Below are 27,320 nucleotides of genomic sequence, written 5' to 3' on the forward strand. Positions count from 1 at the left end.
TGGGGGGGGGCACACCCCTAATCCCCTCCCCCCCCCCCCCCCCCCGGAATAATTAACATCTGGTTTAATTGGGGGGGGGCCGGGGGATTGTGGGAGTTTGGCCAAGCCGGGCTGGGGGGGGGGCCCTCCCTTCCCCATCAGCATCTGGAGGGACCCCGGGGGGGGATTTGGGGGGGATTTGGGGGGGGCCAGGACAGGGGCGGCCCCCACCCCGCAGTCCCCAGCGGCTGCGCAGGGAGCGGAGCACCCACAGCCCAGGTGAGCGGGATTTGGGGGGTGCTGGGGACCCCCAAACCTCCCTCCGAGGTGGGCACCGACCCCCCCCACCCCATGGGGAGCTGCCCCCCACCCTGGGGGTGGCCCTGCCCCACGGGGTGTCCCCCCCCACCCCAGTGGGTGTCGTTACCCCCTCCCCACCCCACAGAGATCTCCCCCCCATAGGGCGTCCCCCCACCCCAGGGGGTGACGCCCCCCACCCCTCACCCCCTGGGTGCCCTCCCAGTGTCACCCGTAACCCCCCCGCTGTCCCCTGAGTGTCCCCGTGACCCCCCCGCTCCCTGGGGGACCACCCGCCCCACGGGGAGCCACCGCTGCCCCACGGGGTACCACCCCCACTGCCCACCCTGGTGACCCCACCGGGGGTCCCCGTGCCCCCCCAGCCCCCATCCCACGGGGTACCACCCCCACTGCCCACCCTGGTGACCCCACCGGGGGTCCCCGTGCCCCCCCAGCCCCCATCCCACGGGGTACCACCCCCACTGCCCACCCTGGTGACCCCACCGGGGGTCCCCGTGCCCCCCCAGCCCCCATCCCACGGGGTACCACCTCCACTGCCCACCCTGGTGACCCCACCGGGGGTCCCCGTGTCCCCCCACCCCGCCCCACGGGGTACCACCTCTGCCCCCCGGCACCCCCTAAGCCCCCTCTCTTTGTCCCCAGCCCACCATGCCCCCGCTGCTGGCCCCGCTGCTGGCCCCGCTGCTGGCCCTGCTGCTGGCCCTGTGCCCCCCAGGCCGCTGCCCCCCGGCCCCCACGCAGCCCCACGCCATCCGCCTGGAGGGCGACCTGACGCTGGGGGGGCTGTTCCCGGTGCACGCCCGCGGCCCCGCCGGGGTGCCCTGCGGGCCGGTCAAGAAGGAGAAGGGCATCCACCGGCTGGAGGCCATGCTGTACGCGCTGGACCGCGTTAACGGCGACCCCCGCGTGCTGCCCAACCTGACGCTGGGTGCCCGCATCCTGGACACCTGCTCCAGGGACACCTACGCGCTGGAGCAGGCGCTGAGCTTCGTGCGCAGCCTCCTGCCCCCCGAGGGCGGAGAGGGACGCTGCCCCGACGGCTCGGCCCCGCGCCGGCCCCCGCCCGAGCGCCTGGTCGGGGTCATCGGGGCGTCCGCCAGCTCCGTGTCCATCATGGTGGCCAACGTGCTGCGGCTCTTCGCGGTGAGCTGGGGGGCTCGGAGGGATACTGGGGACATGGAGGGGCTTGGGGGACGTGGAGGGGCTTTGGGGACTCGGCCAGCTCTGTGTCCATCATGGTGGCCAATGTCCAGCGGCTCTTCGCGGTGAGCTGGGGGGCTCAGGGGGCACTGGGGACATGGAGGGGCTTTGGGGACATGGACAGGACATGGAGGGGCTTTGGGGACTTGGCCAGCTCCGTGTCCATCCTGGTGGCCAATGTCCAGCAGCTCTTTGTGGTCAGTGGGGTGTTGGGGGGCATTGGGGACTTTTGGGGGAACGTGGGGGTTCTTTGGATGGGGGGGACCCTGAGGGGACATGGGACAGCAGTGTCCCCACAGTGTCCCCATGGTGTCCACTCCCTGTCAGGGGGGGCTTGGACACCTGGTCCCCCTCTGTCCTCCCCCCTCCCCCGCCTCGGGTCCCTTCCAGAACCTTCCCCGGGTGTTACCCACAATCCCCTGGGACGGCAGCAAATGGCCCAGGGGGATTAGGGGGGATTAGGGACAGGGACAGGGACAGCGAGGGGGGGTCCCACAGCACCGGGTCCCCTGCGTGTCCCCAGTGGCCCCCGCGTGTCCCCTTGTCCCCAGCCCCCCAGGCCTGGGGCTGAGCCCCCGAGCTGGCGGACCCCTGGGTGTCCCCCCGTGTCCCTGTGCCCCCCAAACTCCCCCAATGCCCCCCTGCCGTGTCCCTGATGTCCCCGATTTCCCCGATGCCCCCCTGTCCCTGCTGTGTCCCCGATGTCCCCAATGTCCCTGATGCCCTGTCCCTGCCATGTCCCTGATGCCCCCGATGCCCCCCTGTCCCTGCCCTGTCCCTGCCGTGTCCCCAATGTCCCCGATTTCCCCGATGCTCCCTGTCCCTGCCATGTCCCCGATGCCCCCCTGTCCCTGCTGTGTCCCCAATGTCCCCGATGTCCCCAATGCCCCCGATGCCCCCCGTCCCTGCCCTGTCCCTGATGTCCCTGATGCCCCCGATGCCCCCCGTCCCTGCCATGTCCCTGATGCCCCCGATGCCCCCCGTCCCTGCCGTGTCCCTGCTGTGTCCCTGATGTCCCCGATGCCCCCGATGCCCCCCTGTCCCCGAGCCCCCCGATGCCCCCCTGTCCCTGCCATGTCCCTGCTGTACCCCCAATGTCCCCAAGTCCCCCGATGCCCCCCCGTCCCTGCCGTGTCCCTGCCATGTCCCCGATGTCCCCGATACCCCCCTGTCCCTGAGCCCCCCGATGCCCCTGATGCCCCCTGTCCCTGCCGTGTCCCCAATGCCCCCTGTCCCTGCCATGTCCCCGATGCCCCCTCTCCCTGCCGTGTCCCTGATGTCCCCGATGCCCCCTGTTCCTGCCGTGTCCCTGCCATGTCCCTGATGTCCCCGATGCCCCCCTGTCACCAATGTCCCCGATGTCCCCGATGCCCTCGTCCCTGAGCCCCCCGATGCCCTCGTCCCTGATGTCCCCGATGCCCCCTGTCCCTGCCGTGTCCCTGCCGTGTCCCTGAGCCCCCCGATGTCCCCAATGTCCCCGTCCCTGCCGTGTCCCCATCGCCCCCTGTCCCTGCCATGTCCCTGCTGTGTCCCTGATGTCCCCCTGTCCCCGAGCCCCCCGATGCCCCCTGTCCCTGCCATGCCCCCGATGCCCCCTGTCCCTGCCGTGTCCCCGATGCCCCCTGTCCCTGCCGTGTCCCTGCCGTGTCCCTGAGCCCCCCAATGTCCCTGATGCCCCCCGTCCCTGAGCCCCCCGATGCCCCTGTCCCTGCCATGTCCCCGATGCCCCCCGTCCCTGCCGTGTCCCCGATGCCCCCTGTCCCTGCCGTGTCCCCGATGCCCCCTGTCCCTGCCATGTCCCCGATGCCCCCTCTCCCTGCCGTGTCCCTGCCATGTCCCCGATGCCCCCTCTCCCTCCCTGTCACCAATGTCCCCGATGTCCCCGATGCCCTCGTCCCTGATGTCCCTGATGCCCCCTGTCCCTGCCGTGTCCCTGCCGTGTCCCTGAGCCCCCCAATGTCCCTGATGCCCCCCGTCCCTGAGCCCCCCGATGCCCCTGTCCCTGCCATGCCCCCGATGCCCCCCGTCCCTGCCGTGTCCCTGATGTCCCCGATGTCCCCAGATCCCCCAGATCAGCTACGCCTCCACGGCCCCCGAGCTGTCGGACCCCGGCCGTTACGAGTTCTTCTCGCGGGTGGTGCCGCCGGACTCGTACCAGGCGCAGGCCATGGTGGCCGTGGTGCGGGCGCTGGGCTGGAGCTACGTCAGCACGCTGGCCTCGGAGGGCAACTACGGCGAGAGCGGCGTCGAGGCCTTCGTGCAGAGCTCCCGCGAGGCTGGTGGGTGCTGGGTTATACTGGGAGCACTGGGTTATACTGGGAGGGGCACTGGGAGCATTGGGTTATACTGGGAGGGGCAGTGGGTTATAGTGGGAGGGGCACTGGGAGCACTGGGTTATACTGGGAGGGGCACTGGGAGCACTGGGAGCATTGGGTTATACTGGGAGGGGCAGTGGGTTATACTGGGAGAGGCACTGGGTTGCACTGGGAGCACTGGGTTATACTGGGAGGGGCACCGGGTTATAGTGAGAAGGGCACTGGGAGCACTGGGTTATAGTGGGAGGGGCACCAGGAGCATTGGGTTATACTGGGAGGGGCAGTGGGTTATAGTGGGAGGGGCACTGGGAGCATTGGGTTATGCTGGGAGGGGCACTGGGTTATAGTGGGAGGGGCACTGGGAGTATTGGGTTATACTGGGAGGGGCACCGGGTTATAGTGAGAAGGGCACTGGGAGCACTGGGTTATAGTGGGAGGGGCACTGGGAGCATTGGGTTATACTGGGAGGGGCACTGGGAGCACTGGGAGCACTGGGTTATACTGGGAGGGGCACTGGGAGCACTGGGAGAAGCACTGGGTTATAGTGGGAGGGGCACTGGGAGCATGGGGTTATACTGGGAGGAGCAATGGGTTATACTGGGAGAGGCACTGGGTTGCACTGGGAGTACTGGTTTATACTGGGAGGGGCACGGGGTTATAGTGGGAGGGGCACTGGGAGCACTGGGTTATACTGGGAGGGGCACTGGGAGCATTGGGTTATACTGGGAGGGGCAGTGGGTTATAGTGGGAGGGGCACTGGGAGGGCACTGGGTTATACTGGGAGGGGCACTGGGAGGGCACTGGGTTATTCTGGGAGGGGCATTGGGTTATACTGGGAGGGCACTGGGTTATACTGGGAGAGGCACTGGGTTATACTGGGAAGGGCATTGGGCCATACTGGGATGTACTGGGAGGGTGATTTCTGGGGGGGGGGGGGGGGGGAGGTGCTGCCCCCTCAGTGACCACTGGTGAGCCACTGTGGGAAGGGTGGTACCAGTCCATACCAGTCCATACCAGTCCATACTGGTCCATACCGGTCCGTACCGGTCCATACTGGTCCGTACTGGTCCATACTGGTGCAGGGGGCCTGTGCATCGCTCAGTCCATCAAGATCCCGCGGGAGCCGAAGCCGGGGGAGTTCGCCAAGGTCATCGGGCGCCTGATGGAGACGTCGACGGCGCGCGGGGTGGTGATCTTCGCCAACGAGGACGACATCCGGTGAGAGCAGTGCGCACCAGTACGGACCAGTATGGACCGGTGCGCACCAGTACGGACCAGTGTGCACCAGTGCGCACCGGTATACACCAGTGCGCACCAGTACGGACCAGTATACACCAGTGCGCACCAGTACAGACCAGTGTGCACCAGTGCGCACCGGTACGGACCAGTGTGCACCAGTGTGCACCGGTATACACCAGTGCGCACCAGTACGGACCAGTATACACCAGTGCACACCAGTACGGACCAGTGTGCACCAGTGCACACCAGTACAGACCAGTGTGCACCAGTGTGCACCGGTATACACCAGTGCGCACCAGTACGGACCAGTATACACCAGTGCACACCAGTACGGACCAGTATGGACCAGTGTGCACCAGTGTGCACCGGTATACGCCAGTGCGCACCAGTACGGACCAGTGTGCACCAGTGTGCACCGGTATACACCAGTGCGCACCAGTACGGACCAGTATGAACCGGTGCGCACCAGTACAGACCGGTGCGCACCAGTACAGACCGGTGCGCAGCAGTGCACACCAGTACAGACCGGTGCGCACCGGTACGCACCAGTACAGACCAGTACAGACCGGTGCGCAGCAGTGCACAGCAGTACAGATCAGTACAGGCCAGTGCGCACCAGTACGGACCAGTACAGACTGGTGCGCACCGGTATGCACCAGTATGGACCAGTACGCACCAGTGCGCACCAGTACACACCAGTACGCACCAGTACGCACCAGTGCGCACCAGTACACACCAGTACAGACCATTGCACCCCAGTGCACACCTGTACAAACCAGTGCGTATCAGTACACACCAGTGCACACCAGTACAGACCAGTGCGCACCAGTACGCACCCGTGCACACCAGTACACACCAGTACACACCAGTACACACCAGTGCAGACCAGTGCGCCCCAGTACACACCGGTGTGCCCCAATACACACCAGTGCATCCCAGTGCACACCAGTACACACCAGTACACACCGGTGCACACCAGTACAGACCGGTACGCACCAGTACACACCGGTACGCACCAGTGCGCCCCAGTACACACCAGTTCATCCCAGTGCACACCAGTGCACCCCAGTGCGCACCAGTACACACTAGTACGCACCAGTGCGCCCCAGTACACACCAGTGCACACCAGTACAGACCGGTGCGCACCAGTACTCACCAGTACAGACCAGTGCACCCCAGTGCGCACCTGTACAGACCAGTACACACCAGTGCACACCAGTACAGACCAGTGCGCACCAATACACACCAGTACAGACCAGTACACACCAGTGCAAACCAGTGCACCCCAGTACAGACCAGTGCGCACCAGTGCACCCCAGTGCGCACCAGTACACACCAGTACAGACCAGTACGCCCCAGTACACACCGGTGCGCCCCAGTACACACCAGTGCATCCCAGTGCACACCAGTACACACCAGTGCACCCCAGTGCGCACCAGTGCACACTAGTGCACACCACTGTACACCAGTACACACCAGTACAGACCAGTGCACCCCAGTGCGCACCACTGCACACCAGTACAGACCAGTACACACCAGTGCACACCAGTGCACGCCAGTACACACCAGTGCACCCCAGTGCGCCCCAATGCCCCCCAACCCATTCCAGTCCCTCGCAGTAACCCCCCGGTGCCCCCAGTCCATCCCAGTAGCCCCTGAGTCCATTCCAGTCCCTTCCAGTAGCCTGAGTCCATCCCAGTAGCCCCCCCAACCCATTCCAGTCCCTCCCAGTAACCCCCCAGTGCCCCTGAGTCCATCCCAGTAGCCTCTGAGTCCATCCCAGTAGCCCCTAGTCTATCCCAGTAGCCCCTAGCCCATCCCAGTAGCCTCTAGCCCATCCCAGTAGCCCCTAGCCCATCCCAGTAGCCTCTGAGCCCATCCCAGTAGCCCCTCGTCCATCCTAGTAGCCCCTCCAACCCATCCCAGCCCCTCCCAGTAACCCCCCAGTGCCCCTAGTCCATGCCAGCAGCCCCCCAGCCATCTCCAGTCTCCCCCAGTGCCATCCCAGCAGCCCCCCAGCCCCTCCCAGTCCATCCCAGTCTCCCCAGCAGCCGTGTCCCGCAGGCGGGTGCTGGAGGCGGCCACCCTGGCCAACCTCTCGGGCCACTTCTCGTGGGTGGGCTCGGACAGCTGGGGCGCCAAGATGGCCCCGGTGCAGGGCCTGGAGGAGGCGGCGCACGGGGCCATCACCATCCTGCCCAAGCGCGCCTCGGTGCCCGGTGAGCGCGGGGCACTGGGGGCACTGGGAGGCACTGGGAGGTGACTGGGAGGTGATTGGGGGGGACTGGGAGGGACTGGGGGGCACCGGGAGGGACTGGGAGGTGACTGGGGGGCACTGAGAGTGACTGGGAGGGACTGGGAGGTGATTGGGGGGCACTGGGAGGTGATTGGGGGGCACTGGGGGGTGAATGGGAGGTGATTGGGGAGCACTGGGAGGTGATTGGGAGGCACTGGGAGGTGATTGGGAGGTGATTGGGGGGCACTGGGAGGTGATTGGGAGGGACTGGGGGGCACCGGGAGGGACTGGGAGGTGATTAGGGGGCACCGGGAGGTGACTGGGGGGCACTGGGAGGGACTGGGGGACACTGGGAGGGATTGGGAGGTGATTGGGAGGTACTGGGAGGTGATTGGGAGGGACTGGGGGGCACCGGAAGGCACTGGGAGGTGATTGGGGGGCACCGGGAGGGACTGGGAGGTGATTGGGGGGCACTGGGAGGTGATTAGGAGGCACCGGGAGGTGACTGGGACGGACTGGGAGGTGATTGGGGGGCACTGGGAGGTGATTGGGAGGGACTGGGAGGTGACTGGGGGGCACTGGGAGGGACTGGGGGACACCGGGAGGTGACTGGGGAGGACTGGGGGGCACTGGGAGGGACTGGGAGGTGATTGGGGGGCACTGGGAGGTGATTGGGGGGGACTGGGGGGCAATGAGGGGGCACTGGGAGTGACTGGGGGGCACTGGGAGGGATTGGGAGGTGATTGGGAGGGACTGGGGGGCACTGGGAGGGACTGGGAGGTGATTAGGGGGCACTGGGAGGCGATTGGGAGAGACTGGGGCAAACTGGGGTGGGACTGGAGATCACTGGGGGGACGTGGGGGGGTTGGGGGTGCTGTGGGGGCACCCGGGGCTCCCCGTGCCCCTCTGGGCTCCCCGTGCCCCTGTGGGGTTCCCCATGACCCTGTGTGACTTTGTGGGGTACCTGTGCCCCTCTGGGCACCCCCGTGGGCTCCTCCATGACCCTTTGGGCACCCCCATGACCCTCTGGGCACCCCCGTGCCCCCGTGGGCTCCCCGTGCCCCTCTGGGCTCCCCGTGCCCCTGTGGGGTTCCCCATGACCCTCTGGGCTCCCCCATGGCTCTGTGGGCTCCCCGTGCCCCTCTGGGCTCCCCCATGACCCTCTGGGCTCCCCGTGCCCCTCTGGGCTCCCCCATGACCCTCTGGGCTCCCCCATGGCTCTGTGGGCTCCCCGTGCCCCTGTAGGGTCCCCCGTGCCCTTCTGGGCTCCCCCGTGCCCTTCTGGGCTCCCCCGTGCCCCCATGGGGTCCCCCATGACCCTCTGGGCTCCCCCATGGCTCTGTGGGCTCCCCGTGCCCCTCTGGGCTCCCCGTGCCCCCATGGGGTCCCCCATGACCCTGTGTGACTTTCTGTGCTCCCCGTGCCGCTCTGTGCTCCCCGTGCCCCTCTGTGCTCCCCCGTGGGCTCCCCCGTGCCGCTCTGTGCTCCCCGTGCCCCTCTGTGCTCCCCCGTGCCGCTCTGTGCTCCCCGTGCCGCTCTGTGCTCCCCGTGCCGCTCTGTGCTCCCCGTGCCCCTCTGTGCTCCCCCGTGGGCTCCCCCGTGCCCCTCTGTGCTCCCCGTGCCCCTCTGTGCTCCCCGTGCCCCTCTGTGCTCCCCGTGCCCCGCAGGCTTTGACGAGTACTTCACGTCGCGCTCTCTGGAGAACAACCGCCGCAACCTCTGGTTCCACGAGTTCTGGGAGGACGATTTCAACTGCCGCCTGCCCCACGGCGCGACCCACAGCGAGCCCGCGGGGGGCCCCGGCGGCGCCGTGCGCAAGTGCACAGGTACCCCGCCCCATAGGGACCCCACAGGGACCCCGCCCCATAGGGACCCCGCCCCATAGGGACCCCATAGGGACCCCACAGGGACCCCACAGGGACCCCGCCCCATAGGGACCCCAGAGAGACCCCACAGGGACCCCAGAGGTACCCTGCCCCATAGGGACCCCATAGGGACCCCCGGCCCACAGCGGCCCCATAGGGACCCCACAGGTACCCCCGCCCCACAGGGACCCCACAGGGACCCCATAGGGACCCCTGCCCCATAGGGACCGCACAGGGACCCCCACCCCACAGCGGCCCCATAGCGACACCACAGGGACCCCAGAGAGACCCCACAGGGACCCCCACCCCACAGGGACCCCAGAGAGACCCCAGAGAGACCCCACAGGTACCCCAGCCCAAGGTCTGGGGTGTCCCTGGTGGGTTTGGGATGCCCCTGGCAGGTTTGGGGTGCCCGTGGTGGGTTTAGGGTGATGTTTGGGATCTGAATTGCCCCTGACCCCACAGGCCGGGAGCGCATCGGGCGGGACTCGCCCTACGAGCAGGAGGGGAAGGTGGGGTGCCCATGGCGGGTTTGGGGTGCCCATGGCGGGTTTGGGGTGTCCATGGCAGTTTTGGGGTGCCCATGGCGGGTTTGGGGTGCCCATGGCAGTTTTGGGGTGCCCATGGCAGGTTTAGGGTGCCCATGCTGGTTTTGGGGTGCCCATGGCAGTTTTGGGGTGCCCATGGCAGGTTTGGGGTGATGTTTGGGGTCTGACCCAGCCCTGACCCCACAGGCCGGGAGCGCATCGGGCGGGACTCGCCCTACGAGCAGGAGGGGAAGGTGGGGTGCCCATGGCGGGTTTGGGGTGCCCATGGCAGGTTTGGGGTGCCCATGGCAGATTTAGGGTGCCCATGCTGGTTTTGGGGTGCCCATGGCAGGTTTAGGGAGCCCATGCTGGTTTTGGGGTGTCCATGGCGGGTTTGGGGTGCCCATGGCAGGTTTAGGGTGCCCATGCTGGTTTTGGGGTGCCCATGGCAGGTTTAGGGTGCCCATGCTGGTTTTGGGGTGCCCATGCTGGTTTTGGGGTGCCCATGGCAGGTTTAGGGTGCCCATGCTGGTTTTGGGGTGCCCATGGCAGGTTTGGGGTGTCCATGGCAGGTTTGGGGTGCCCATGCTGGTTTTGGGGTGCCCATGGCAGGTTTGGGGTGCCCATGGCAGGTTTGGGGTGCCCATGCTGGTTTTGGGGTGATGTTTGGGATCTGAATTGCCCCTGACCCCACAGGCCGGGAGCGCATCGGGCGGGACTCGCCCTACGAGCAGGAGGGGAAGGTGGGGTGTCCATGGCAGGTTTGGGGTGCCCATGCTGGTTTTGGGGTGCCCATGGCAGTTTTGGGGTGCCCATGCTGGTTTTGGGGTGATGTTTGGGGTCTGACCCAGCCCTGCCCCGCAGGCCGGGAGCGCATCGGGTGGGACTCGCCCTACGAGCAGGAGGGGAAGGTGGGGTGCCCATGGCAGGTTTGGGGTGTCCATGGCAGGTTTGGGGTGCCCATGGCAGATTTAGGGTGCCCATGCTGTTTTTGGGGTGCCCATGGCAGGTTTAGGGTGCCCATGCTGGTTTTGGGGTGTCCATGGCGGGTTTGGGGTGCCCATGGCAGGTTTAGGGTGCCCATGCTGGTTTTGGGGTGCCCATGGCAGGTTTAGGGTGCCCATGCTGGTTTTGGGGTGCCCATGGCAGGTTTAGGGTGCCCATGCTGGTTTTGGGGTGTCCATGGCAGTTTTGGGGTGCCCATGGCAGGTTTGGGGTGTCCATGGCAGTTTTGGGGTGCCCATGCTGGGTTTGGGGTGCCCATGCTGGTTTTGGGGTGATGTTTGGGGTCTGACCCAGCCCTGCCCCGCAGGCCGGGAGCGCATCGGGCGGGACTCGCCCTACGAGCAGGAGGGGAAGGTGGGGTGTCCATGGCAGGTTTGGGGTGCCCATGGCAGTTTTGGGGTGTCCATGGCAGTTTTGGGGTGCCCATGGCAGGTTTAGGGTGCCCATGGCAGGTTTGGGGTGTCCATGGCAGGTTTGGGGTGCCCATGGCGGGTTTGGGGTGCCCTTGGCAGGTTTGGGGTGCCCATGCTGGTTTTGGGGTGATGTTTGGGGTCTGACCCAGCCCTGCCCCGCAGGCCGGGAGCGCATTGGGCGGGACTCGCCCTACGAGCAGGAGGGGAAGGTGGGGTGTCCGTGGCGGGTTTGGGGTGTCCCTGGCAGGTTTTGGGGTGCCCATGGCAGATTTAGGGTGCCCCTGGCAGGTTTGGGGTGCCCATGGCGGGTTTGGGGTGCCCATGGCAGGTTTGGGGTGATGTTTGGGGTCTGACCCAGCCCTGCCCCGCAGGCCGGGAGCGCATCGGGCGGGACTCGCCCTACGAGCAGGAGGGGAAGGTGGGGTGTCCATGGCAGTTTTGGGGTGCCCATGGCAGTTTTGGGGTGTCCATGGCAGTTTTGGGGTGCCCATGCTGGTTTTGGGGTGCCCATGGCAGTTTTGGGGTGCCCATGGCAGGTTTGGGGTGTCCATGGCAGTTTTGGGGTGCCCATGGCGGGTTTGGGGTGCCCTTGGCAGGTTTGGGGTGCCCATGCTGGTTTAGGGTGCCCATGGCAGTTTTGGGGTGCCCATGCTGGTTTTGGGGTGATGTTTGGGATCTGAATTGCCCCTGACCCCACAGGCCGGGAGCGCATTGGGCGGGACTCGCCCTACGAGCAGGAGGGGAAGGTGCAGTTCGTCATCGACGCCGTGCTGGCCATGGCGCACGGGCTGCACTCGCTGCTGGGCGAGGCCTGCCCGGGGGGGGGGCTCTGTGCCCACATGGACCCCCCCGACGGGCGCCGCCTGCTCACCCACATCCGCAGGGTGGCCTTCAACGGTACTGGGGGCACTGGGAGGCGCTGGGGGGGCACTGGGAGGGGGCTGGGGGCACTGGGAGCATACTGGGAAGCATTGGGATATGCTGGGGGGGCACTGGGAGGGGGCTGGGGGCACTGGAGAGCGTACTGGGATGTACTGGGAGACACTGGGATATGTTGGGGGGGTACTGGGAGGGGGTAGGGGGCACTGGGAGCGTACTGGGATGTACTGGGATATGTTGGGGGGGTACTGGGAGGGGGCAGGGGGCACTGGAGAGCGTACTGGGATGTATTGGGAGACACTGGGATATGCTGGGGGGCACTGGGAGGGGGTAGGGGCACTGGAGAATGTACTGGGATGTACTGGGATATGCTGGGGGGACACTGGGAGGGGGCTGGGGGCACTGGAGAGCATACTGGGATGTACTGGGAGGGGGCTGGGAGCACTGGGAGCATACTGGGAAGCATTGGGATATGTTGGGGGGGCACTGGGAGGGGGCAGGGGGCACTGTAGAGTGTACTGGGATGTACTGGGAGACACTGGGATATGCTGGGGGGCACTGGGAGGGGGTAGGGGCACTGGAGAATGTACTGGGATGTACTGGGATATGCTGGGGGGCACTGGGAGGGGGTAGGGGGCACTGGAGAGCGTACTGGGATGTACTGGGAGGGGGCTGGGAGCACTGGGAGCATACTGGCACATACTGAGAAGCACTGGGATATACTGGGAGGGAACTGTGGGGCACTGGGGCCTTACTGGCATGAACTGGGAGGCACTGATGGCCATACTGGGAGCACTGGTTTGCCCTGTAAGTGGGGTCACATTGACGCTGGGGGGGGGGGGGGGTCACTGACCTATACCAGTCCCTACTGGTTTCTACCAGTCCCTACTGGTTTCTACCGGTCCCTACTGGTTTCTACCGGTCTGTACTGGTTTCTACCGGTCCGTACTGGTTTCTACCGGTCCATACTGGTTTCTACTGGTCCGTACTGGTGCGCAGGCAGCGCGGGGACGCCGGTGTCCTTCAACGAGAACGGGGACGCCCCCGGGCGCTACGACATCTTCCAGTTCCAGGGGGGCAACGGCAGCGGCGCCTACCGGGCCGTGGGCCAGTGGGTGCAGGGCCTGCACCTGCAGGTGGGTCCGGGACCCCCCAGACCCCCCCAGGCACCCCTGGGTGCCCCCCGTGGGTGCCCCCCGTGACCCCATCATCAACTGGGAGGGTCCCACCTGAGGGCACTGGGTTGGGGTTTCCCTGGGTGCCCTGGAGGGGTGGGTGGGATGGCCGTGGGGTGGGGGTCTCCTCTGGACACCTGGGCCCCCTTTGGGTGGCCCCTTGTGGCCTCCTGTGACCCCCGTGGTCAACTGGGAGGGTCCCAGTGGGCAACTGGGGGCACTGGGTGGGGGAGCTCCTGTTCCCCCTTGGGGGGGTGTCTATGGGGGGGGGGTTGGGGGATCCATGGGGTGTCCATAAAGGGTTTGGGGTGTCCATGGGGGGATTTGGGGTGTCCGGGGGGGGGTTGGGGTGTCCATGAGGGGTTTGGGGTGTCCAGGGGAGGGGTTGGGGTGTCCATGAGGAGGTTTGGGGTGTCCATGAGGGGTTTGGGGTGTCCATGGGGGGGTTTGGGGTGTCCATAAAGGGTTTGGGGTGTCCAGGGGGGGTTGGGGTATCTAGGGGGAGGTTGGGGTGTCCGGGGGGGGTTTGGGGTGTCCATGAGGAGGTTTGGGGTGTCCATAAAGGGTTTGGGGTGTCCATGGGGAGGTTTGGGGTGTCCTTAAAGGGTTTGGGGTGTCCATGGGGGGATTTGGGGTGTCCATGAGGAGGTTTGGGGTGTCCATAAAGGGTTTGGGGTGTCCAGGGGGGGTTGGGGTGTCTAGGGGGAGGTTGGGGTGTCCGGGGGGGGTTTGGGGTGTCCATAAAGGGTTTGGGGTGTCCATGGGGAGGTTTGGGGTGTCCATAAAGGGTTTGGGGTGTCCATGGGGAGGTTTGGGGTGTCCTTAAAGGGTTTGGGGTGTCCATGGGGGGATTTGGGGTGTCCATGAGGAGGTTTGGGGTGTCCAGGGGAGGGTTTGGGGTGTCCATGAGGAGGTTTGGGGTGTCCATAAAGGGTTTGGGGTGTCCATGGGGAGGTTTGGGGTGTCCTTAAAGGGTTTGGGGTGTCCATGGGGGGATTTGGGGTGTCCATGAGGAGGTTTGGGGTGTCCAGGGGAGGGTTTGGGGTGTCCATGAGGAGGTTTGGGGTGTCCGTAAAGGGTTTGGGGTGTCCAGGGGAGGGGTTGGGGTGTCCATGAGGGGTTTGGGATGTCCGGGGGGGGGTTTGGGGTGTCCATGAGGAGGTTTGGGGTGTCCATGAGGAGGTTTGGGGTGTCCATGGGGGGGTTTGGGGTGTCCTTAAAGGGTTTGGGGTGTCCAGGGGGGGGTTTGGGGTGTCCATGAGGAGGTTTGGGGTGTCCATGGGGGGGTTTGGGGTGTCCATAAAGGGTTTGGGGTGTCTGGGGGGGGGTTTGGGGTGTCCATGGGGGGTTTGGGGTGTCCAGAGGGGGGTTTGGGGTGTCCATGGGGGGGTTTGCGGTGTCCAGGGGGGTTTGGGGTGTCCATGAGGAGGTTTGGGGTGTCCGGGGGGGTTTGGGGTGTCCGGGGGGGTTTGGGGTGTCCAGGGGGGGGTTTGGGGTGTCCATAAAGGGTTTGGGGTGTCCATGAGGGGTTTGGGGTGTCCGGGGGGGAGTTTGGGGTGTCCATAAAGGGTTTGGGGTGTCCGGGGGGGGGGTTTGGGGTGTCCATGAGGAGGTTTGGGGTGTCCAGGGGGGGGGTTGGGGTGTCCATGAGGAGGTTTGGGGTGTCCATGAGGAGGTTTGGGGTGTCCAGGGGGGGGGTTGGGGTGTCCATGAGGAGGTTTGGGGTGTCCATAAAGGGTTTGGGGTGTCCGGGGGGGGGTTGGAGTGTCCATGCCGAGGTTTGAGGTGCCCATGCAGAGGTGCCCCTGGGGAGTGTTGAGTTGCCCACGCCGAGTTTTGAGTTGCCCACACCGAGTTTTAAGTTGCCCACGCCGAGTTTTAGGGCGCTCACAGCGCCAATCCAGAGCATCCACAGCGCACCCCGTCCCCGTTCCCCCCTCCCAGGAGGACGCCATGGCCTGGGGCGGGGGTCCCAACTCCTCGTCGTCGCCGCCGCCGTCCGTGTGCAGCCTCCCGTGCGGCCCCGGCGAGCGCAAGAAGCCGGTGAAGGGGGTGCCGTGCTGCTGGCACTGCGAGCTCTGCGGGGGCTACCAGTACCGGGCCGACCTGCTCACCTGCCTGCCGTGCGCCCCTCACCTGCGCCCCACGCGCAACCGCACCGCCTGCCGCCCCACGCCCGTGCTGCGCCTCCGCTGGGCCGACCCGTGCGCCGCCGTGCCGCTGGCGCTGGCCACGCTGGGGCTCATGGCCACCGCCTTCGTGCTGGCCACCTTCGTGCGGCACCACGAGACGCCCATCGTCAAAGCGTCGGGCCGCGAGTTGAGCTACGTGCTGCTGGCCGGCATCGCGCTGGTTTATGCCATCACCTTCCTCATGGTAGCCGAGCCCGGCGTGGGCGTGTGCGCCCTGCGGCGCCTCTTCCTGGGCATGGGCATGAGCCTGACCTACGCCGCGCTGCTGACCAAGACCAACCGCATCTACCGCATCTTCGAGCAGGGTGAGGGGCTGGGGGGCACAGGAGGGGCAGGAGACTGGGGTGAGGGGCTGGGGGGCACGGCGGGGGCGTGAGGACAGGGGTGAGGGGCATGGGGGGACACAGGGTGAGGGGTGAGGGGCTGGGGTCTCACCCACGCCGTGTTGGGCACCAAGACCGACTGCATTGGACGCATCTTTGAGCAGGGTGAGGGTGAGAGGGGCACAGGGTGAGGGTGAGAGGGGCACAGGGTGAGGGTGAGGGGGGCACAGGGTGAGGGGGGCACAGGGGGTGGGGGGCACAGGGGGTGGGAGCCTGGGGTGAGGGGCAGCAGCTGCCGGACAAGGGGCAGTGCCCCACGCTGTCCCCAAGGGCACAGGGGACTTACGGGGCCTCCAAGAGTTCTGGGGTTCCAGGGAGGAATCCCCCCAGGTGGGGCAGACCCCAGGGACCTCCAAAGCCCCTCAGGGACCCCCAACCTCTCCTCCCCAAATCCTCCTTCTCAGCCCTGGGCAGCGATAAAGCAAAAACCCCCCAAATACCAGCAAAAACCCCCCAAATACCGGCAAACCCCCCCCAAATACCCCCAGGGATCCCCCAAATACCCCCAGGGACCCCCAAATACCAGCAAAAAACCCCCAAATACCCCCAGGGACCCCCAAATACCCCCAGGGACCCCCAAATACCAGCAAAAAAAAAAAACCCCAAATACCCCAGGGACCTCTAAATACCCCCAGGGACCCCCCAAATACCGGCAAAAACCCCCCAAATACCCCCTGGGACCCCCCAAATACCCCCAGGGACCTCCCAAATACCGGCAAAAAACCCCCCAAACACCCCCAGGGACCCCCAAATAGCCCCAGGGACCCCCAAATACCCCCAGGGACCCCCAAATACCAGCAAAAACCCCCCAAATACCCCCTGGGACCCCCCAAATACCCCCAGGGACCTCCCAAATACCGGCAAAACCCCCCCAAATACCCCCTGGGACCCCCCAAATACCCCCAGGGACCCCCAAATACCCCCAGGGACCCCCAAATACCAGCAAAAAAAAAAAAAACCAAATACCCCAGGGACCTCTAAATACCCCCAGGGACCCCCCAAATACCGGCAAAAACCCCCCAAATACCCCCTGGGACCTCCCAAATACCCCCAGGGACCTCCCAAATACCGGCAAAAACCCCCCCAAACACCCCCAGGGACCCCCAAATAGCCCCAGGGACCCCCCAAATACCCCCAGAGACCCCCCAAATACCGGCAAAAACCCCCCCAAATACCCCCAGGGACCTGGGCTGGACTCGCCCCTCCCAACCCCCTCAATCCAGGCGAGTTCCGGGGGTACCACCCCTCACCCCCAAACCCCACCGTGTGCCCCCAATACCCCCAGGGACCCCCCAAATACCCCCAGGGACCTGGGCTGGACTCGCCCCTCCCAACCCCCTCAATCCAGGCGAGTTCCGGGGGTACCACCCCTCACCCCCAAACCCCACCGTGTGTCCCCCCCCCCTCCCCAGGGAAGCGCTCGGTGACGCCGCCGCGTTTCATCAGCCCCACCTCGCAGCTGGTCATCACCTTCACGCTCAGCGGCCTGCAGCTGGTGGCCGCGGCCACTTGGCTACTGGTGCGACCACCTCACGCCCTCATCGACTACGAGATGGGCAGGACCCCCGACCCCGAGGCGGCGCGGGGGGTGCTGAGGTGCGACATGGCCGAGGGGGCCACGCTGGCGTGCCTGGCGTACGCGCTGCTGCTGATGCTCACCTGCACCGTGTACGCCGTGAAAGCGCGCGGCGTCCCCGAGACCTTCAACGAGGCCAAGCCCATCGGCTTCGCCATGTACACCACGTGCGTGGTGTGGCTCGCCTTCGGCCCCATCTTCTTCGGCGCCGCGCAGTCGGCGGAGAGGGTGAGCGCGGGGAAAATTTGGGGGGTGGGGGGTGGTTGAGGGGGGGCGGGGGGGGTGTTTGGGGGGGTTGTTGAGGGGGTTTGGGGGGTGGGTGTGGGGGTCATTGAGGGGTTTGGGGGTTATTGAGGGGTTTGGGGGTCATTGAGGGGGTTTGGGGGGTGGGTGTGGGGTCATTGAGGGAGTTTGGGGGTCATTGAGGGGGTTTAGGGGGTGGGTGTGGGGTCATTGAGGGAGTTTGGGGGTCATTGAGGGGTTTGTGGGGTCCCTGGGAGCACTTGGGAGGTGTTTGTGGGGGTCATTGAGGGGGTTTGTGGGGTCATTGAGGGGGTTTGGGGGTGGGTGTGGGGTCATTGAGAGGGTTTGGGGGTTATTGAGGGGGTTTGGGGGTCATTGAGGGGGTTTGGGGGTGGGTGTGGGGTCATTGAGGGGTTTGGGGGTCATTGAGAGGGTTTGGGGGGTCATTGAGGGGGTTTGGGGGTCATTGAGGGGTTTGGGGGTCATTGAGGGGGTTTGGGGGTGGGTGTGGGGTCATTGATGGGGTTTGGGGGTCACTGAGGGGTTTGGGGGGTCCCTGGGAGCACTTGGGAGGTGTTGGGGGGGTCATTGAGGGGTTTGGGGGTCATTGAGGGGGTTTAGGGGGTGGGTGTGGGGTCATTGAGAGGGTTTGGGGGTCATTGAGGGGTTTGTGGGGTCCCTGGGAGCACTTGGGAGGTGTTGGGGGGGGTCATTGAGGGGTTTGGGGGTCATTGAGGGGTTTGAGGGGTCATTGAGGGGTTTGAGGGGTCATTGAGAGGGTTTGGGGGTCATTGAGGGGTTTGTGGGGGTCATTGAGGGGTTTGAGGGGTCATTGAGGGGTTTGGTGGTCATTGAGGGGTTTGGGGGTCATTGAGGGGGTTTGGGGGGTGAGTGTGGGGTCATTGAGGGAGTTTGGGGGTCATTGAGGGGTTTGGGGGTTCCCTGGGAGCACTTGGGAGGTGTTGGGGGGGTCATTGAGGGGTTTGGGGGATCATTGAGGGGGTTTTGGGGGGTTATTGAGGGGGTTGGGGGTCATTGAGGGGGTTTGGGGGGTGGGTGTGGGGTCATTGAGAGGGTTTGGGGGTCACTGAGGGGTTTGGGGGGTCCCTGGGAGCACTTGGGAGGTGTTGGGGGGGGGTGTTTTGGGGGGTTTGTGGGGTCATTGAGGGGTTTGGGGGTCATTGAGGGGTTTGGGGGGTTTGTGGGGTCATTGAGGGGGTTTGGGGGTGGGTGTGGGGTCATTGAGGGGTCATTGAGGGGGTCCCTGGGAGCACTTGGGAGGTGTTGGGGGGGTCATTGAGGGGTTTGGGGGATCATTGAGGGGGTTTTGGGGGGTTATTGAGGGGGTTTGGGGGTGGGTGTGGGGTCATTGAGGGGTTTGTGGGGTCATTGAGGGGTTTGGGGGTCATTGAGGGGGTTTGGGGGGTGGGTGTGGGGTCATTGAGAGGGTTTGGGGGGTCATTGAGGGGGTTTGGGGGTCACTGAGGGGTTTGGGGGGTCCCTGGGAGCACTTGAGAGGTGTTGGGGGGGTCATTGAGGGGGTTTCTGGGGTCATTGAGGGGTTTGGGGGTCACTGAGGGGGTTTGGGGGTCATTGAGGGGTTTTGGGGGTCATTGAGGGGTTTGGGGGTCACTGAGGGGGTTTGGGGGTCATTGAGGGGTTTTGGGGGTCATTGAGGGGTTTGTGGGGTCATTGAGGGGGTTTGGGGGTCATTGAGGGGTTTGGGGGTGGGTGTGGGGTCATTGAGGGGTTTGGGGGTCATTGAGGGGTTTGGGGGGTCCCTGGGAGCACTTGGGAGGTGTTGGGGGGTCATTGAGGGGTTTGGGGGTCATTGAGGGGGTTTGGGGGGTGGGTGTGGGGTCATTGAGGGGGTTTGGGGGGTCCTTGGGAGTGTTTGGGGGTCATTGAGGGGATTTGTGGGGTCCCTGGGGGTCACTGAGGGGATTTGGGGGTCACTGAGGGGATCTGAGGTGTCATTGAGGGGATCTGGGGGATGTTTGTGGGGTCTCTGAGGGGATTTGTGGGGTCACTGAGGGGGTTTGGGGGCTCATTGAGGGGATTTGGGGGTCCCTGAGGGGTTTGGGGGGTCCCTGGGGGCACTTGGGGAGTGTTTGGGGGTCACTGAGGGGAGCTGGCGGGTCCCTGGGAGTCACTGAGGGGATTTGGGGGGTCATTGAGGGGATTTGGGGGTAATTGAGGAGCTTTGGGGGGTCATTGAGGGCATTTGGGGGGTCACTGAAGGGATTTGGGGGGCCATTGAGGGGATTTGGGGGGCCATTGAGGGGGTTTGGGGGATGTTTGTGCGGTCACTGAGAGGATTTGTGGGTCACTGAGGGGGTTTGGGGGTCACTGAGGGGGTTTGGGGGGTCATTGAGGGGATTTGGGGGTCCTTGAGGGGATTTGGAGGGCCCCTGGGGGCACTTGGGGAGTGTTTGTGGGGTCACTGAGTGGAATTTGGGGGTCCCTGGGAGTCACTGAGGGGATTTGGGGGGTCATTGAGGGGGTTTGGGGAGCCCCTGAGGGCATTTGGGGGATGTTTGTGGGGTCCCTGAGGGGATTTGGGGGTCCCTGGGAGTCCCTGAGGAGATTTGGGGGTCAGTGAGGGGATTTGGAGGTCCCCTGGGGGCCCTTTTTGGGCTCAGAGGAATTTTGGAGCTCAGAGGGATTTTGGGGCACCCTTTTGGGGCTCCGATGGATTTTGGGGTGCCGTTTTTAGGGCTCAGAGGGATTTTGGGGTGCCGTTTTTGGGGCTCAGAGGGATTTTGGGGCTCAGATGGATTTTGGGGTGCCGTTTTTGGGGCTCAGAGGGATTTTGGGGCTCAGAGGGATTTCGGGGCTCAGAGGGATTTTGGGGCTCAGAGGGATTTTGGGGTGCCGTTTTCGGGGCTCAGAGGGATTTTGGGGTGCCATTTCGGGGCTCAGAGGGATTTTGGGGTGCCGTTTTTGGGGCTCAGATGGATTTTGGGGGCCGTTTTGGGGCTCAGAGGGATTTTGGGGCTCAGAGGGATTTTGGGGTGCCGTTTTGGGGCTCAGAGGGATTTTGGGGCTCAGAGGGATTTTGGGGTGCCGTTTTTGGGGCTCAGAGGGATTTTGGGGCTCAGATGGATTTTGGGGTGCCGTTTCGGGGCTCAGAGGGATTTTGGGGTGCCGTTTTGGGGCTCAGATGGATTTTGGGGCTCAGATGGATTTTGGGGGCCGTTTCGGGGCTCAGAGGGATTTTGGGGCTCAGAGGGATTTTGGGGTGCCGTTTTTGGGGCTCAGAGGGATTTTGGGGTGCCGTTTCGGGGCTCAGAGGGATTTTGGGGTGCCGTTTTGGGGCTCAGATGGATTTTGGGGCTCAGAGGGATTTTGGGGTGCCGTTTCGGGGCTCAGAGGGATTTTGGGGGCCGTTTCGGGGCTCAGATGGATTTTGGGGTGCCGTTTTGGGGCTCAGATGGATTTTGGGGTGCCGTTTTTGGGGCTCAGAGGGATTTTGGGGGCCGTTTTGGGGCTCAGAGGGATTTTGGGGCTCAGAGGGATTTTGGGGTGCCGTTTCGGGGCTCAGAGGGATTTTGGGGCTCAGAGGGATTTTGGGGTGCCGTTTTTGGGGCTCAGAGGGATTTTGGGGCTCAGATGGATTTTGGGGTGCCGTTTTGGGGCTCAGATGGATTTTGGGGCTCAGATGGATTTTGGGGGCCGTTTCGGGGCCCAGAGGGATTTTGGGGCTCAGAGGGATTTTGGGGTGCCGTTTTTGGGGCTCAGAGGGATTTTGGGGTGCCGTTTTCGGGTCTCAGAGGGATTTTGGGGTGCCGTTTCGGGGCTCAGAGGGATTTTGGGGCTCAGAGGGATTTTGGGGGCCGTTTCGGGGCTCAGATGGATTTTGGGGTGCCATTTTCAGGGCTCAGATGGATTTTGGGGCTCAGATGGATTTTGGGGGCCGTTTCGGGGCTCAGAGGGATTTTGGGGGCCGTTTTGAGGCTCAGAGGGATTTTGGGGGCTGTTTTTGGGGCTCAGATGGATTTTGGGGGCCGTTTTTGGGGCTCAGAGGGATTTTGGGGCTCAGAGGGATTTTGGGGCTCAGAGGGATTTTGGGGGCTGTTTCGGGGCTCAGAGGGATTTTGGGGGCTGTTTCGGGGCTCAGATGGATTTTGGGGCTCAGAGGGATTTTGGGGGCCGTTTTTGGGGCTCAGAGGGATTTTGGGGGCCGTTTCGGGCCGCAGGTGCACGTGCAGATGGCCACGCTGACCGTGTCCATGAGCCTGTCGGCCTCGGTGCCGCTGGGGCTCCTCTACGCGCCCAAGGTTTACGTGATCCTGCTGCACCCCGAGCGCAATCAGCCCAAGCGGCCCCGCGCCGACCCCCCCCCGTAGGGACCCCCCCCCACCCGGGGCACCCCCAAACCCCCGCAGCCCCCTGGCCCCGGCGCCCCCTCCCCACAATAAAGCTGCTCCTGCAAAAGCCCCGAAATCCCGTTGTTTTTGGGGTGAGGCAGAGCTGGGAAAGGGGTGCAGGGAGTTTATTGGGGGTTTTTATGGGGAGGGGGTTTTTTTTTGGGAGGGGGGATCCCCCGTTTTCAGCAGGATTTGGATGCTGGGGACCCCTCAGGGACCCCTCCCCCCACCAGCAGCTCCAGCCACTGGGTCAGAGTGGGGGGGTCTGGGGGTGGCTGTGGAGGAAAAGGGGGTTTGGGGGGGGAGGGGGTCACTCTCAGGACCCCCCCATGTGCCCCCTCGAGAGCCCCCCCAAACCCATCCCTGGGGTGCCCCTGGGACCCCCAAGAGCCCCCTTGGACACCCACAGCCCCCCCAGGGACCCCAAAACCACCCCCAGGACCTCCCAGTGTCCCTGGGACCCCCCCCAACTGCCCTCAGACCCCCCCAGGGACCCCAAAACCACCCCCAGGACCTCCCAGTGTCCCTGGGACCCCCCAAACTTCCCCCAGGCACCCCCAGGTGCCCCCCCAGGACCCCCACCCACCTCCAGGGACCCTCAGATTGCCCCCCAGACCCCCCCACCCCCCTCCGAGAGACCCCCAAGCTCCCCCAGGACACCCCCAAAGAACTCACGGGGAGGGGGGGGGCCCCCGCGGGGGGGGGCAGCAGACGCACCCCCCCATTTTTGGGGTACCCCGGCTCCAGCTCCAGCGTCCAGAGGGTCTCGGCCCCCCGGGGGCCCCCCAGGACCCGCAGGAGCCCCAACTCCGGCTGCCAGTCCAGGGCAAACCTGGGGGCACAGCGGGGTCACCAGGGCGTTGGGGTCCCCCAAAGAGCCCCCCAATTAACCCCCAGCCCCCCTGACTGACCCCCCAAGTGCTCCCCACCCTGCTAATTACCCCAAAGCCCCCCAGGACTGCCCCAAAGACCCCCTGGCCTCCTACAAAAACCCCCCAATCCCCCCAATGAACCTCCCAAATGCCCTCTACCCCCCCAGTTACTCCCCCCAGACCCTTCAGAGCTGCCCCAAACCCCCCCAGGTGCCCCCCAGCCCCCCCAGGTGCCCCCCAAAGCCCCCCCAGGCCCCCTCACCTGTTCCTCAGGTGCGTCACCTCCGCCCAGAGGCTCCAGCCCTCCCAGCAGCGCCGCTGCAGCTCCAGCAGCCCCGGGCCCAGGGGAGGGGGCAGCCCCGGGGGGGGTCCCTGGGGGGAAAAGGGGGGGGGTGGTGAGACCCCAAAACTCCCCAGAACCCCCCAAGTGCATCCCCACAACCTTCCCGACCCCCAAGAATTCCAGACATTTCCCCCCCAGCTCTTCAAGTGCTCCCCCAAATCCCCCCCAGGCCCTCCCAGTGCCCCCTCATCCCCCAAGCACCCCCCAATTTCCCCCCTCAAGACCCCAAATCCCCCCCAGCCCCCCCCCAGCCCCTCACCTGCAGTCGGACCCCCCCGCCGGGGCTGAGGCTCAGCTGAAGGGGGGGCAGGGAATGGGGGGAGCCGGGGGGGGGCCCCAGCTCCAGCTCCAGCTCCAGCTCGGGGGTCCCTGGGGAGGGGGGCAGCACCCGGACCCCCGCCAGGGCCTGGTACAGCTGGCACGAGGCCTCCACCCTGCAGCCAATGGCAGTGCATGGGGGGCGGGGGGTACACGACCACCCCCCAAAACCCCTGGGACCCCCCCACTATCCCAGGAGCCCCACCTGGACACCCACTGGGTGCTTCTGGACATTCCTCAATGTCCGGGGTCTCTCCCAAGACCCCTTCCCCACCCTGAGAACCCCCCCCCCCATGTTGGAGGTCCCCATAAACTCCTGGGTCTCTCTGAGGAACCCTGCACCCTCCCCCCACCCAAATCCCAGGGACCCCCGGACCCCAAACCCGACCCTCCTCACCTGTGCCCCCCCAATGCTCCCCTCCTGTCCCCACCCTCACCTGTCCCCGCTTCTCGGTTCCCCCCTCACCCCTGTCCCTCCCTGGCCCCTCCCTCATCCCTCACCTGGCCCTGGCCCTCCCCTGTCCCCTCTCCCTCCCTGGCCCCTTCCTGGCCCTCACCTGGCCCCTGGCCCCTCCCTGTCCCCCCCATCCCCCCCCGGCCCCTGTCCCTCCCTGTCCCCCCATCCCCCACCTGGCCCCTGTCCCCTCCCTGTCCCCTCCCTGTCCCCCCATCCCCCCCCGGCCCCTGTCCCTCCCTGTCTCCCCATCCCCCACCTGGCCGCTGGCCCCTCCCTGTCCCCCCATCCCCCCCCGGCCCCTGTCCCCTCCCTGTCCCCCCATCCCCCACCTGGCCGCTGTCCCCCGCAGTCTCCGCAGCGCCTCCTGCCGGCCCAGCCGCTGCAGGCGCCGCTCCTGAACCCGCCGGAGCAGCTGGGGGTGAAAGAGACCCCAAATTGGGGGGAAAAGATCCCAGACTGGGGTCTGAAGAGATCCTAAATTGGGGCGGAAGAGACCCCAAACTGGGGGGAAAGGGACCCCAAACTGGGGGAAAAAGAGACCCCAAACTGGGGGGAACTAAGACCCCAAATTTCGAGAGGAAAAGATCCCAAACTGGGGCAGATGAGTCCCCAGTCTGGAGAAGAAACAAGTCCCAAACTGGGGGGATTCAGACCCCAAACTGGGCAGGAAAGATCCCAGACTGGGGTCTAAAGAGATCCTAAACTGGGGCAGACCCCAAAATGGAGAAAAGAGACCCGAAAAGGGAGGGAACCCCCAAATGGACCCCCCCCCGCGGGGAAGGGGCACCCCAAGGTGAGGGGACCCCCCAGGAGCCCCCCCAGGGCAGGGGGACCCCAAGGGTGCCCCCCAGTCTCACCTGGTCCCGTCTCTCTGTGGCCTCGCGCAGCTTCACCCGCAGCTCTTCTTGCTGGGGGGGAGGGACAGCACCCATGGGAGCCCCCAGACCCCCCATGGGAGCCCCCAGACCCCCCAGCACCCATGGGAGCCCCCAGACCCCCCCATGGGACCCCCAGGACCCTGCACCCATGGGACCTCTGGGACCAACACTGTGCCCCCAGCCCCCCTGGGACCCCCAGGACCCACACTGTCGCCCCAGCACCTATGGGACCCCCAGGACCCACACTGTCGCCCCAGCACCTATGGGACCCCTGGAACCCACACTGTACCCCCAGCCCCATCCCCATGGGACCCCCAGGACCCACACTGTGCCCCCAGCCCCATCCCCAGCACCCATGGGACCCCTGGAACCCACACTGTGCCCCCAGCACCCCTGGGACCCCTGGAACCCACACTGTGCCCCCAGCACCCCTCCAGCACCCCTGGGACCCCTGGAACCCACACTGCCCCCCCAGGACCCCTGGAACCCACACTGCCCCCCCAGGACCCCCCCAGCCCCCCTGTACCTGCTCCAGCCGGGCCCCCAGGGCCGCCCTCCCGCGCTGCAGCAGCCGCCGGCCCCTGTCCAGCTGTGCCAGGGCGGGGGGCACGGCCCCCCCCAGGGCCCCCAGGGCCTCCCCGTAGCGAGCCTTCAGCTCCCGCCAGCGGCCCCGCGCCGCCGCCGCCGCCTCGCCTGAGGGGGGGCCCGTGTCAGCCCCCCCCAAAGGCAGGGGGACCCTAAAACCCCCCAAAAGGGGACCCGGGAACCTGCAAACTCCCCAAAAGGGACCAGGAACCCCCAAAGTGGACACAGGAACCCCCAAAAGGGGACCTGGGAATCCCCAACCCGTCCCCAAGTGGACCCAGGAACCCCCAAAGCCCTGCCCCAAAAGGGAGGACCCCAAAACTCTCCAAAAAGGGACCCGGGAACCCCCCCAAACTGGACACAGGAATCCCCTAAAAGGGACCTGGCAACCCCTAAACCCCGCAAACTGGACAGAGGAACTCCCAAAATGGGACCTGGGAACGCCTGAAGCCCCTAAACCAGACACAGGAACCCCCTAAAAGGGACCTGGGAACCCCTGAACCCCCCAAACTGGACACAGGAACCCCCTAAAAGGGACCTGGGAACCTCTGAAGCCCCTAAACCGGACACAGGAACCCCCCAAAAGGGACCTGGGAACCCCTGAACCCCCCAAACGGGACACAGGAACTCCCAAAGGGGACCTGGGAACCCCTGAACCCCCCAAACCAGACACAGGAACCCCCTAAAAAGGACCTGGGAACCCCTGAAGCCCCTAAACTGGACACAGAAACCCCCTAAAAAGGACCTGGGAACCCCTAAACCTCCCAAAGTGGACACAGAAACCCCCCAAAAGGGACCTGGGAACCCCTAAACCTCCCAAACTGGACACAGAAACCCCCCAAAAGGGACCTGGGAACCCCTAAACCCCCCAAACTGGACACAGGAACTCCCAAAGGGGACTTGGGAATCCCCAACCCCTCCCCAAGTGGGCCCAGGAATCCCCAAACTGGACATAGGAACCCCCAAAAGGGGACCTTGGAACCCCTGAACCCCCCAAACCAGACCCAGGAACCCCCAAAGGACACCCAGGTATTTGGGAATCCCCAAATACCCTTTCAGCCCCCTCCCCAAGGGCACCCAGGTGACCAGGAATCCCTAAAGCCTCCCCCAAAAGGGGGCCTGGGTGGTCGGGAACCCCCAAACCCCCCAGTTTGGGCTCCCTCAGTCCTCCAGTGCAAGGGGCACTTTCTCAGCACCCCCATAACAGATCTGGGGAGGCTCAGAGAGGACCCAGAGTTTGGGAAGAAAAGGGGCTTTGGGGTTCAGTTTGGGGGCTCAGGGGGTTTTGGGGGGCTCACGCAGGCTGGTGGGGGCTGGGGGCAGCCCCGGGCTCTCGATGACCCCCAGGAGCAGCTTCAGCACCCGGAGCTGGGACAGGAGCAGCTTCTGCTTCCGACGGGTGTCCTGGGGGGCAGGTTTGGGGTGTCAGAGGGAGATTTGGGGGGATTAGGGGGGAGTCATGGAGGTTTTGGGGGTCGGGGGAGCAGGTTTGGGAGATCAGGAGGTTTGGGGGGTCAGGAGGTTTGGGGAAGGTCAGGGAACCCCCAAACTGGACACAGGAACCCCCAAAAAGGGACCTGGGAATCCCCAACCCCTCCCCAAGTGGACCCAGGAACCCCCAAATCCCTGCCCCAGGTGTGAGAGATATGGAGCAAAAATGGGGTGCGAAAAGGAGAACTGAGAAAGGATTCGAGAAAATACATAGGGGAAGAGACGAGGGCAGAAAATGGGGTGGTCAGGAAGGTTTAGGGGATAAATGTGGGGGTCACTAGAAGCCTCAAGGCCAGATGGGGGGGGGGGGCTGTGAGGAATTTGGGGGGTCACAAGTAACTTTAGAGAAGATATGAGAATGTTAGAGGGCAAATGGAGAAGCCAAGAACAGCTGTGGGGGAGATGTGGGCGCCGTGGGTGTATTTTGAGGTGCCGCGGGTCTCACCATTTGATGTTCCACC

At 65.2% G+C, this 27,320-nt stretch overlaps 1 protein-coding gene across 1 annotated transcript; it reads left to right on the forward strand.

Annotated features, from left to right (window-relative positions):
* Positions 1-945: 945 nt before the first annotated feature.
* Positions 946-21,894, forward strand: LOC309584313 (metabotropic glutamate receptor 6-like; the record flags this gene model as incomplete). Its single annotated transcript, XM_082300272.1, has 10 exons — positions 946-1,440; positions 3,560-3,776; positions 4,895-5,030; positions 7,116-7,270; positions 8,955-9,113; positions 11,797-11,994; positions 12,976-13,112; positions 15,096-15,648; positions 17,139-17,530; positions 21,745-21,894. 10 exons carry the CDS (start codon positions 946-948, stop codon positions 21,892-21,894), a joined length of 2,592 nt encoding a protein of 863 aa, XP_082156398.1.
* Between the last annotated feature and the right edge of the window lie 5,426 nt (positions 21,895-27,320).

The sequence above is a fragment of the Coloeus monedula genome, assembly GCF_965178545.1.
Source record: "Coloeus monedula genome assembly, chromosome: 39".
NCBI lineage: Eukaryota > Metazoa > Chordata > Aves > Passeriformes > Corvidae > Coloeus > Coloeus monedula.